General features: G+C 44.0%; 1 protein-coding gene across 1 annotated transcript in view; it reads right to left on the bottom strand.

The window, feature by feature from the left end:
* The window catches only part of DNAH8 (dynein axonemal heavy chain 8), a 591778-nt gene that overhangs the window by 508166 nt on the left and 70608 nt on the right, over positions 1-13004 (bottom strand). The window contains exons 9-10 of the mRNA XM_077812184.1: positions 12252-12359; positions 10135-10236 (exon numbers count right to left, since the gene is read on the bottom strand). Of these exons, the coding sequence (XP_077668310.1) occupies positions 10135-10236; positions 12252-12359 (210 nt within the window). The remainder of the gene's footprint in view (positions 1-10134; positions 10237-12251; positions 12360-13004) is intronic.

Genomic DNA, 13004 nt, shown 5'->3' with positions numbered 1-13004 from the left:
CTTAATGCTGAAACCTAAAAAATAACAATCTGCAGTATACTGAAAATGGGGGAGGCAATGTAAAATAAATGGAAATTTAATATTAAAATAAATAACCTAGGAGCTACTTTAATTTTATTATTCATTTTCATATTTAATTCTCTAATATATCATCAATTTTTAAAATTGTTCTTAAGAAGCTGCAGAATTTTCAGCAGAGTGCTACAGAATATAGGATCTAGCTGCAGAATCTAGGCCAAGCTTGCAAGTCATGGGGCCTTCAACACAGCCATTCTGAATTTGTTTTCAATTTAGCTTATGTGAGGCATGATATCGTGTTTAAGTCCAGATATTACCACTATGTTTCCTACATCCACCAATGTTATCAATCAAAACATACAGTCCGTGATTTGAAGAAATAACTTTATTTCCCATAGTTCCATTATCCTCCAAGTGCTTACAGATGGAAAAATATTTGTGCTTTATTTTCAATCCATTATATGTTTACCAATCAGTAATTTCCAGAATCCCTCTTTCCCCACTCTTCCGTCCTTTTTAAAAAATATATAATAAGACCTTTGTGGAGGGGGAGGTTCCCCCAGTCCTTTGGTACATGACAGATCCCTCATGTTCAATACATCCCTGGTTTCCCATTATTTTATTTTTTTTAAAAAAAACTATACAACTAGTTATTAAGAGACAGATTGCAAGCCATCTTAGCACATGTTGACAGCAAAACAGATATTTAAACAGGAAGTGGAAATGGTTGGTGCTCCCAGAAGAAAAGATTGCTTCGTCTCTGCCTGAGGTTTGCATTCTGCTTGAAAAGACTCTCCGATAAGACTTTTTGATTTCTTGTCTTTGTTTATAAGGTCCAAAAGAAGCCTGCCCGGGTGTGGCAGTAGACTTTTTTAGTGAAAACAATGTGAGGGAAGCCTGGTCCATATCCTTAGAAAGAAGCCACAGCATTAAAGGATGTTAAATATGAAGGCTGGAGCCTTTAAAGAGACAATATTATAATTTTCCTTTGTGAAATTTTTTCTTTATTATCAAGACTGACACGACAGCTTTGTCCCAAATTTGTACACTTAGAATTACAAAATTTGTGGCTGGAGGAAACATAGCAAAATATTCGGGTTTCAGTAAAGCATTTGATGTTTCTTACAAAAGGTCACTCACAAAACTAATCTAAAAACTGACCTGCACATGATCGTTGTCATGTGAAAGAAACAGATACGTACCTCTACTATAATCACTGTTCTTCAAGATGTGTTGGGCATACATACATTCCACTGTAGGTGTATGTGTGTGCCCAAAATACTTGAGTCAGAGACTTTTATAAGCAGTACTGTCGGGGCACTGCATGCACCTACGATATCCTTGTGTATGCAGCCAAAGGCATTAAAGAAAACCCTCCTGAGTTCCTTTGCATCAGAAATATGAAAACACTTCCAAATGAAAACACTTCCAAACTAGAAGAGAAGGAGGGAGGGTCATGGAATGTATTGGCTTGTATTCTCTACCGGGAGATCAACACTGCTGCAATTGATGCAGCGGGTGTTGATTTAGTGGGTCTAGTGAAGACCTGCTAACTCGACAGTAGAGTGCTCTCCGGTCAATTCCAGTACTCCAGCTCCCTGAGAAAGGTAAGGTAAGTGGACTGGAGAGCGTCTCCTATTGATGCAGAGCAGTGAAGACACCGGGGTAAGTCGACCTAAGCTATGTTGTCTCCAGTTATGTTATTCACATAGCTGGAGTAGAGTAACTTCGGTTGACTTACCCCAGTAGTGAAGACAAGCTCAATGTGTGCACAAACCTATGGTGAAGAGCAGCAGCTACTGTAGAGGTAAGTAACTGGTTTTTAGTTCTTTGAATGATTGTGTACATGTACATTTCACTGTGGGTTTCTTTACAGGCAGTGGGACTTCGGACCTACTTGAACAGGGAATGAAGTACAGACTTACCAAAGTCTACATCCATTCACAATGCCGGAGTTGATGGCATAGTCTGGAGAAGGTATGTATTGATTACCATGTAGCCACTTTACAGATATCCACAATCAGTACATTATTTAGGAAGGCTGTTGTGGTAACCTGAGCCCTTGTAGAGTGAGTCGTTATCTTTGTTGGAGAAGTTACATTTGTGAATTTGTAACGGGATCTTATGCAAGAAGATATCTGAGCTGAGATTGCTTTCCCCTTCACTCTTTTTGTGTAGGGCACAAACAGTCTAGGAGACACTCTGAATGACTTGCCTCAAGGCGGCTTCCCCTGTTCCCGGCAGGGAACGATGGGGGAGAAGCTCCAGGGGGTTTCCCCCCCACTCCCAGCAGGGAACAGGAAGCAGAGGGGAGCACAGCCCGCTGGGAACCTGGGAACATATAGGGCAGCCAGGTTCCTGGCAGGAAGCTGCCAGCAGAGCTGAGAGACTGGGCTCTCAGCTCCCCATGCTGCCCCTCTTAGGTCAGTGCAAGTGCTCCTGGTGAGGACATGCACCATCAACCCAGGGAGGGTAGTGTGGACATGAACCACTGCAGTAATTACTGTGGTGGCTGTAAGTTGACCTAATATAGGTCAACTTAGGCTTGAAGTTGAGACACACACCCTCAGCTCCCAAAATGGAACTAGATCTCTGACAGGACAGTATACACAAACAAGCTCTTTAAGACACCTCACTACCTCCAGGTGTGACAAAAAACTTACAAGCCTTTAATGGAAGGGTGAATGGCCAAGATGGTGGCTAAATTAACTCTAATGGAGCTAACTGAAAAGTCTTGTATATATACAAGATGTCCTGAATTTCGGCTCCAGTGGGACAAAGATGATGAGAAGCAGCCCAGATAGAAAAATCTCTTCCACTTAGCTAAGTATATAGATCTCATAGAATCCTTTCTGTTAATAAGAATGGTTTGGATCTCCTGAGAACAAGATTTTTCCAAGGAGTCCAACCATATCTCATCCAGGCCCAGAAATGCACATTCTGTAGGTCCGGATGTAGTTTCTGATCTTGATTCAGAGACAAACATCCTTCAACAAATGGCAGTGTTATTGGTGATTGGATTGTGAGCTCTTGATGATCTATGTAGCGATGCTGCCCTAGCCAAGCCAGAGCTATCAGTGTTAATGTAGCGTGGTCTTATTTTAGTTTCCTTATCCTTTGATTCCAAGGATGAACCAGTGGAAAGGCACAGAGAAGATCGGTTGATCAAGGAAGAAGGAAGATATCTGCTACTGAGTCTGGACTCCAACCACCCTGAAACACACCTCTAACACTTTTTGTTTAGGTTTGTTGCAAAGAGATCTACAGCGGGTGGTCCCCATTTCTAGAACATGATGGCCAATATGTTTATCTTCAAGGATAACTCTTGGTGATAAATGACATTTCTGCTTAAGGAATACACTGTAGTGTTTCTCATCCCAGCAGATGGAAGGCTTCAGTGTAATGTTCTGAACACAAAACTTCAGAGATGAATCGATTCTTCACATAAGTGACCCAACCTGGCTCTGCCTTGCCTGATCAGGTAAAACATGGCAGTGGTGTTGTCCATAAGTACCTGAGTTGTGTGCCTTTTGATTATGGCTAGGAACACTTGCTTGCATTAAATGTATCCCCTAACTCTATGATTTGTATATGTTGTGAAACTCCCCTGGGTGGACACCCCAGGCCTTGGTGGAGGCATCTGTGCCAACTGTCATTGCTGGTTCTGAAGGGGAGAAGGGAACTCCCACACAGCTGTTTTTGGGGTCCATTCACCAGTCTAGGGATAAAAGCACTCATACAAGTACATAAATCAGCATGTCCAGAGAGTGTCTGCTCAGTTGTGGAATGGAGCCAGGACTCCATGTACCTGAGGTGAAGTCTGACATGCTAAATTGCATATGTGTATGATGCCATGAGACCTAGAAGTCATGGGCAGGATTATACCATTGTCCTGAGATTGGCTTTGAAGTTCTTGAAAAGTTGACAATGGCCAGAAACCTGTCTTGAAATAAGTAAGCAGTCACTGTAGTAGCATCTGATGAAGTGAGCTGTAGCTCACGAAAGCTCATGCTCAAATAAATTGGTTAGTCTCTAAGGTGCCACAAGTACTCCTTTTCTTTTTTGTAGTAGTATCGAAGATGGCTTTTACAAATTCAGTCTTTTGGACTGGGATTAAAGTTGACTTTTCTGCATTTATTCTCAGTTCCAGATGAGCAAACAGTAACTGGATTTGAATAATGCTGCTCACTACTTGCTCTTTTGACTGACCTCAAATCAGCCAGTCATCCAGCTAAGGAAAAACCTGGATATCAGAACACCAGCCTGTTCTGGGAATGAGCAAGTAGTGGGAATAAAACCCTTTCCCCCCCTTGTTGTAGAGATACTTTCAATATAGTTCCCATACAGAGGAGAGACTGCACTTTCTGAAGCAGTCTTGTGAAAAGGGTCCCTGGGAAGGTTGGTGGAGGAAGGATTGGAACCGTATGACATATCCTTCTTAAGCAGTGCTCAGAACCATTTGTCTGATGTTATGGAGGTGCAGGCACTGAGGAAGAGAGACAAATGCTAATTTTTAACCTACAAAGTGGTGACCCTAAAGGTATATTACTGCCTTGAAATCAGCTTCAGGCACAAGATTCTGGCTGATGCATCTTTACCAATGGTTCTCAAAGGGAATTAGTATGAAGATACTGTCATGGTGTGGGACTCACCCGTGCGGTGCCTCCTGCTGGTCTCTCAGGTAATTAGCTCTTCCAACCTCCGGAGCGCCCTCTGCAGGCCGGTGTCCTGCTTGCCACTGCCCCAGTGTCCCTCCCGGACCCCAGTGCCCCTTTTACCCAGGGTGCTGCTCCCTGGCAGTACACCACAGATCTCTGGGTCTCCCCTCCCCGGGGAACCCCACCCACTATCCCCACCTCGCCTCAGTCTTTGGCTACTGCCAGTCACCATTGAGCCCCTGCACACTGGGGCGGACTGCAGTGTATAAGCCAATCATCACAGGCAAGGGGGGTCTGGACCTGCTACCTCTGCCTACCCGTGGGCTGCCCTGTTGCAACCCCAGTATCCTGTCTTAGGCTATCTGCCAGGCCTACAGCCTGGGGCTTTTCCAGTCTGGAGCCTCCCAGCTCCTCTGGCCTTCCCCAGCCCTGCTTCACCTCAGGTACCCTGGTACGCTCCCCAGCAGCCAGGCCCGTCTCCCTCCACAGCTAGAGGAGACTTTGTCTGCTCCTGGCCCACTGCCTCTTATAAGGGCCAGCTAAGCCCTGATAGGGGCATGGCCACATCTGAGCCTGCTTCCCCAAATCAGCCTGGGAACTGTTTGCTCCCAGCCACACCCGTCTCCTGGGCTGTTTTAAGCCCTTTAAGGCCGGAGTGGGTGACCACCCCACTACAGATACATAGTGACTGGTCAATTGTCATTGATATGCCCATCAAATTTACTGCTTTAAAGAAGCTGACATCTGGTTAGAAGATCCTGCAGCTGCTTGCACCTCGAAGGCTTACTGCATCTCCTACAAGGGTACACATGTCTAAGCAGATAAATTGAGATTTACAGTGTCCCTTTTTAGAGGCAGAGAGTAGACTTCCAAAGAACATAATGTAGCCCTAGAGTCTTTTGGAGTAAGCAAAGCATAGCAGTTTTTTCTTCAAAAACAATTTAGACCTTTGAAAAGCAGATCTTCACCTGTGTTTTGAAATTCTCTAGGAATCCCTGAGGCCTGAAGCCAGGAGGAATGGCTTATAGATATGTCTGTGGCCATAGATTTAAAAGCCATGACTGCTGAGTCAATGTGGTTAAGTGACCCGTAGCTATGATGGCAAGAAATTGCTCCTTAAGTTCCTCAGGCAATTTATCACCAAATTTTGAGATAGAGTTCCAATTAATAAACATATTTGCCAGAAGAGCCTACTACTTCCATTTCCTAACTGGCTGTTGTATAGGATTTCGTGCCATACAGGTTTAACTTAATCAATTCTTTATCTTTTGGTTAGATTTTGTCTGTGACTGTTTTGGTATGTTCATTCACAGCCATTAGCGCAGGAGAATACAAGGAAGGATGCGTGATAAAACGATAACCCTCTTGGGAGGGCACTTAGTAGCAACTGTCAGCCCTTTTTGATACCAGCAGGAGGGAGGCCAGGTTCTGCCATAAAGTCTTAGCAGAATTGTGAAGAGTTTCATTGATCAGAAGAGCCACACATTCTGGAGCCAAGGTTTCAAATATTTTCAGGAGTTTATGAGGGTTATCTTAAACAACCTTGGCCCATTCACATTATGGGTATGTCACCACTTCATCAAATCCTGAAAAGTTTAAAAATCCACTAGGTGGCAAGGATGTTTCTGGTGTAATCACCTCATCTGGTGAGGATGATGAGATAAGAGGAAGTTAGACAGTGGTGTCATCCTGTCTCTCGCCTCTTCCAAGATCTCTAAGCGGGACACCTGCTCAGAAGCCAGGGGAGGTGCTTCCTATGTAGCAGAAGATGGAACAGAGCAGTGATTTGGATATGGATCAAGAGGCAGACACCAAGCTCATATCTTGAGAGGCATCCCATGGCCCAATAGGGTCAGGATGGGAAGTTACAGGGAACCACAGACCAAGGTGATGAGCACCAGGCAGAGAAGTCTCCAGATGAATCTCAGTCTTGTCTGAAGGCACATGGGAGAAGTGGCCAAGTATCATGTCCTTGCAGTACATTTATATGAAGATTGAGCAGGAGAGTAGCAAGATCTAAATGACATAACAGGTGAAGCTGGCCAGCTGCTGCTGGAGTTAGATGAAGACATATTACAGTTCTCTGGAAATTTTGGAGCAATAGCAGTTTGAGTAAAGGGAGGTAGAAATATGTGGTACCAGAGATGTAGACAGAAATGTTGTCAGCACTATCATCAGTACTAGAGCCAATGTAGCAAGTACTGATGCAGAAGTAGTTACCAGTACCAGTGACTGTTGAGAAGCATGCAATGGTGGCAGATCCATAAAAGGTATAGTGAGACTATGTTAGCTGACATGACTGCGACCAATACTGACTGCAGTGGCAAGTCTGGTACTGAGAGACATATTAAGTCCTTAGCAACTAAGAAAGCTTGAAGCACTGTAGGTATGGAGATAGAATGAAGTGCCCCCAAGTCCAAGTAGATGGTATTGGTGCTGAAGTATACAACACTGATCTCGACAGTTCTGAAGAATTAAACAGCGGAGTCGACATTATCATGTGAGATGAAGAAGATGTCAGTCTCGAAAGCACCAGAGACATTAGTGCCAGATCTGACAGTGCCACCTCTAACAGTACCAGAGGTCATCGTTGTTCTTATGTTCCACCCAAGTCAGTACCAGAGAACGTATTGTTCCTTCCGATGTCTCACCTTTGAGAGCTGAAAAGGAAAACTTCTTTGGTCTCGAGTCTGACTCGGAGGAAATAGCAAGCATCTTTGGTTTCAAGGAAGCATTGTGGACAAAGATAACCATCTCTTTCCCCCATTCTCTCCCTTATATGCAGAAGAGGTAGCCAAAAGGTCATTCTTTACAGGGTAGCAGAGATTTCAGCTCTGACAAACAAAGTCATCAAATTCTGAGGAGGGGCACATTGCCTTCTCTAACAGGTATGCCATAAGATGAATCTCTCTCATACTTCGTACTCGACAGAAAAGACTTACAATTGGAGCACTTATCTTTAACATGTTCCTCTCCTAAACAAAACAAGCAACTTGATGCCCATCAGTTGCAGGCATTACTTTACAGTTTGAAACCTGAAGATCTCTGCATTGTAAACAGAGAGACTCCAGGAGCAACACTCAGAAGGAAAAATGAAAATAATAATAATATAATATAATATAATTAACACTAAACTAATACTAACTATTAACAGTATCTACAACTATATACAATTTCAATATGTAAAGCTGGCTAGAAATGACAAAGCTCAAAAAGCAGTGGAGATCTCCAGTACTTGCCATGGGCAGTAAGAAAGAATGAGAGGGAGTCAGTGTGGCCTTGCCCTTTATGCCCTCTGATGCATCACAAGGACATCCAGGTGTGACGGGGTTGGGACTCGCCACCGCAGCACCTCCTGCTGCTCAGTCAGGGAATTAGCTCAGTTCATGCAGAGCGCCCTCTGCCAGTGGTGTCCCGTCCGTCTCCCGCCCTTGTTTGGCATCTCGACCCACGTTGCTCCCAGCTTGCGGCGTCTTCTTCAGGACACTGCCCTTTGGCAGTGCCCACTGCTCCGGTCTCACCCCCTTCCGGGGGTTTGGTGTTATCAGCAGTCCTTCTCTTCGCCCCAGCCACAATGGCCAACCACACCCCAAAGTCTAACCCCTTTTGGCAGGGGTCTGGTGCAGTCCGTGATGGGCACTCCTAACGGCCAGGTGGAAGTGCAAGGGGGGGAGACCCAGGCCCGCTCTCTACTCTGGGTCCCAACCCAGGGACCCTTTGGTGGCAGCCTTCCTGCCTGCCCTCCTTCTCTCTCTTTGTCCGTCTCTCTCCCTGGGCCGTTTCCCCCTCGGCCCCTTTGCACTGGCTAGGCCCTTTTCCTCAGGGCCCACGGCCCAGCAGATACCGGGCGGGAGTTCCCTTCTGCTACCCCCACCTGCCCAGCGCTGCGCTGCGCTGTCCCTGGTGCTAGTCTCCTCACACAGGAGACAGACCTTCACCCTCTGAAGGCCTGGGAGAGACTGCCTGCTCCCTTCCTGGGCAGCCTTTATATAGGTACTAGAGTAGCCCTGATTGGCTGGCTGTAATACTGGCTCTGATTGGCTCCCTAACAGGCCCTCCCTGATTGGCTGCCACCTTGCGCAGCCGCTCTGGCCTGTTGTAGCCCAATCTGGCATGGGGGTGGGGCACCGCCCCACCACACCAGACCACATCCACTACCCCAAAGGTACTACTAGAAAAAGTCTCTGACTAAAGTGCATTGAGTACACATACACCTAAAATGGAATGTATACGTGTACAGGAACTCAAAGGAGAGTAAAACTGAGCTGAAGAATTAGGATTATTTAGAGTAATGATAAAGAGCAATGCAAATTGAAGTGGAGTGGAGTACTATTAGGTCCCACCTCATTAAATACTCATCATTGATCATGAAAAGGGGATCAACAGAAGATAAAGGGAAATTGTGGTCTTAACCTGCAAACTGGTTTTCTACAAAGGATAAACTTACATTATTACCATGAAGCAGGGAGCCCAACCTTCTGACAGGTTGTTAAATTTTTGGTGCCCTACACAGTCCCTCCACATATATGCACACTCCCTCTCTCAACCTTTAAATTCTTTGACTCCTCCCTTTCCTTCTCTCCTCACCGGGTTCTCACCAAATCCTTTTGCTTCTCCCACTAGCGTTTCCAAAATCTCTCCCTAGTCTGACAAAACTCTGGTTCATGCTATATAGTTTTCTCATCAAAACCATTGACCATCTCCTCTCCAATCTACCCAACATTCAACAGTAAAAATAACCTTACTCTCCTGCTGCTCTTAGCATGTAATTCACTTTCTAATGTGCTTTCACTGGCTCCTTGTCTCTTTCTACATAAAATCGGAACTCCTCATCATTTTTAAAACTCTCCCTTTACCTACATATCATTATCACCTATCAGCCCAGCACTCTGACCATTCTTGCTTCATTTCTCCATTAGTACACTGCTGTCACTCTTGCCTTTGAGCCTTATCTCATACTGCTCCTGATTCCTGGAATAACATTCCTCCTCCTGTATACCATCCTGTCCCTCTAAATCCTCTTGACTGACATGGCTCTGATAGTTACACATTCTGTGCTACTCCCAACTTCTATTTAAAAATATCAGAATTTACATGATTAGCTCCCTATGCTGTAATTACTTATTTTTACTTGTTTTAAATATCATCCTTTTTCCTTTTTCTGTTGCTTTTATGTTCTTTGACTGATTACCTTAGATTGAACACTCTAAATAGTGGGACTGTCTCTTTTAAATCCTATAGTGTTATATGTTTACTTTTAACAGTAATAAATCAGCTTTGAATAATTTATTTAATATGAAATCTGGAAAACTTTATATTACAAAGCAATGCATACTTTTCTAATAAAAATGATGGACTTCAGTGCAGTCCTACAAGCCAGTGCTTACTAGGTAAAATAAGAACCCACATCAGAAGGTGATCTAAACCAGTGAAAACAACAAAATACCACTATACAAACCTGAATTTTTTTAATTACTACAGGTGTATCCTGGTCCCATACACGAGATAAACCACCATCAGTAATATATGCCTTACACGCTGTAACCATTTGATTTGTAACCTAGTACATATAAACGAAAACAAACTTTGTTAATGATCTCCAAAATTTTGTTTTTATTACACCTTGAAAAAAACAAATTATATACCTGCAATTGGAACTTTTCCATCACATTTACGTTAAATATCCTAACATATGTGACTTAAGTACAGTACAGTATTTTAGATACTTCTAGACACTGAAATAATATTTGAACAAGTCTCAGGCATAAAAGGAAAAGATGTTTGCTCATAATTCTGCTTCTCAAAAGATCACTCTAACAGGATTCTCACTCCTGGATCTTAGTTTCCCACCATGAGACAAGCAGAACTACCAGAGTTCTGAGAATTTTTACTCATGTGGTAGCTGTGTAGTATGTGAGCCAGGACCCCCACTAGAAGTCATGCATCATTCTTACAGGTGTGTTTTATCTATCTACACACACCATACCCACATCCACCCGTATGTGTAAAATATATAGATACTCACAGAATGTCACTAGCAGAAACTCAAGAATAGAAGATACCATGTTTGTTGTATGTTTTAAACATACATACACAGAGGCTATCCAGTGTTCCAACTAGAAATGGCTCCATCCGTGGGTGCAGGGCGCATCCATGAGTGAAGGGCAATGTCCTGAGAAAACAAATGTGGTTCTTCTCTACTTGAGTTTTAGCTAGTTTGACGGGGTAAGGCCAGATGGCTATAGAAAAGTAGTGGGAGACAGATATATTAGTCCCAGGCTAAATGAATCCTTGTTACCAGGATAAGAAAATGGCAGTTGCTCCAGGTCAATTAAGACACCTGGGACCAATTAAGATCCTTCCAGAAAGCAGGGGAGATAGCTAGGTTGATTGGGACACCTGAAGCCAACCAGGGGCTGGCTGAAACTAGTTAAAAGCCTCCCAGTTAGTCAGGTGGAGGCGTGTGTGTCAGGAAATGTAGGAGGAAGCCGGGCTGCGGGAGAAACGGAGCAGTACAAACCCTATCAGGCACAAGGAAGGTAAGGGTGATGCAGATATTGAAGAAGTGAAGGCTGCTGTGGGGAAGTGGCCCAGGGAATCATATTCATCCTGTTTCTAAAAAGTCAGCTACCAAGAGCTGCTACTATCAGGACCCTGGGCTGGAGCCCAGAGTAGAGGGCGGGCCTGGGCTCCCCCCTCCCCTCCCCGACTAATCACTGAGACTGGGAGACAACAGAGACTTTGCGAGGGAAGGTGGCTTCTCCTCACCTCCCTTGCTCGCTAATAATGAAAATGGCTCTGTAGGCTGTGACCCCTGCCTCTAGAGGGAGAAGGGCTACATAGAGGGTCACAGTGAGCCTCTGAGGCTAGCTTAATCTGCCAGGAAACGTGGGTCCCACTTAGACAAGGTCGGAGCTTTGCCACACTAGTAAAACTCAGAAGTTCTAGATGGGGTATTCTAGGCCACTACCTGTTTAGAGAGACTAGAAGCCAGGGCTCTGGGTCTCCACAAAGAAAGAGTTTAAGAAAAGTTTTGGAATAACCCTGTGAAAGAACCTGGGAAGAGCCCTGGAGAGGCTGGGTAATGTAACCTGACAAGGGGGTATCATTTGGCCAGACATAGACAAGTTCTGAGAGAGAAGTTAGAGGACAGTAGCAGACCCATAGGATAAGAAGTAGACAGCATTCATGCTTGGACCTGCCACCTGTTTTGTCCATCATGAAGCACTACAGTTCCTTCTCTTTTTGCATGTTAAATAGTATTTGTGGAGCAAGGGACTACTAAATATAAAGATGACATAATCTAGACCTTTGTGAGTCTATATAAAATATTATAAGAAATAAATTGCAGTTGCAATGCCTGATGTTTTCTTTATGCCTGATTTGTTTTATAGCATGACAACAGAAGTGTTATATATTTAGTAGTGGGCATCACAGCTTTATAAAATCCTTACCACTTTTCACCAAGATATCCTGCTGATTGAAGTAAAACAAGAATTTCTGCAATGTCATATTCAGAGCTGTTTGCTTTCATCACGGTTTATATAAATGAAGCCTTGATATTAATGTGCTTACCTTTATAAACAATGATGTCATTCTCTCTGAAGTATTGTAATACCTTGAAACACTGTGAATCATTCTTATAGCATTAATCAAATTTTGTATTCCATGTGCCATAGACACCTAAAATAAAGAAATTTTTAAAAAAATTATGTGAGCTTCTCTCCCCTTACCAAGTTTCCTATTCACAACTTCTAAATTACACTTTTCTTCACGTCTATCAGTCTTAAAAAACTTGTCACATCTTGCACAGAAGTCAGCGTTTGGTACTGCAGGCACTGCATGCTGAATAATCAGAGAGAGCAGTGCAGAACGGGGAAGAAAACTGGCAGCATGTGACCTCCAGAAGAAGAAAGAGGAGATCCCATATACCCCCAATGCAGATAGAGATAAGAAACCATTTTCAGGCTCTCTGCACAGGTACTACGATGGAGAATGGTTTGGAAGAGTCATCTGAGGGAAGGGATCAGAAGGAGACCCCATCAATTAGAAGGCATGGGATGCATTGTCCTAGGGATGGGGGTTCCATGACCACCACTCCCAAAAAGAGGAGATGCTTGGTTGTGGTTGGGGACTCCCTCCTGAGGGGGATAGAGTCATCTGCCATTCAGACCGGGAAACTCAAGAAGTGTGGTGCTTGCCTGGAGCTAGAATTCAGAATGTGAAGGGCTGTCTGCTGAAACTGATCAAGCCCTGGGACTGCTACCCCTTCTTACTACTCCACATGGGCACCAATAATACTAACAAGAATGACCTTGAGTGGGTCAC

Source organism: Eretmochelys imbricata, chromosome 3 (genome assembly GCF_965152235.1).
Source record: "Eretmochelys imbricata isolate rEreImb1 chromosome 3, rEreImb1.hap1, whole genome shotgun sequence".
In the NCBI taxonomy this organism is placed as follows: Eukaryota; Metazoa; Chordata; order Testudines; family Cheloniidae; genus Eretmochelys; species Eretmochelys imbricata.
The sequence above is the reverse complement of the archived record's forward strand: the minus strand, read 5'-3'. Positions and strand labels throughout refer to the sequence as shown.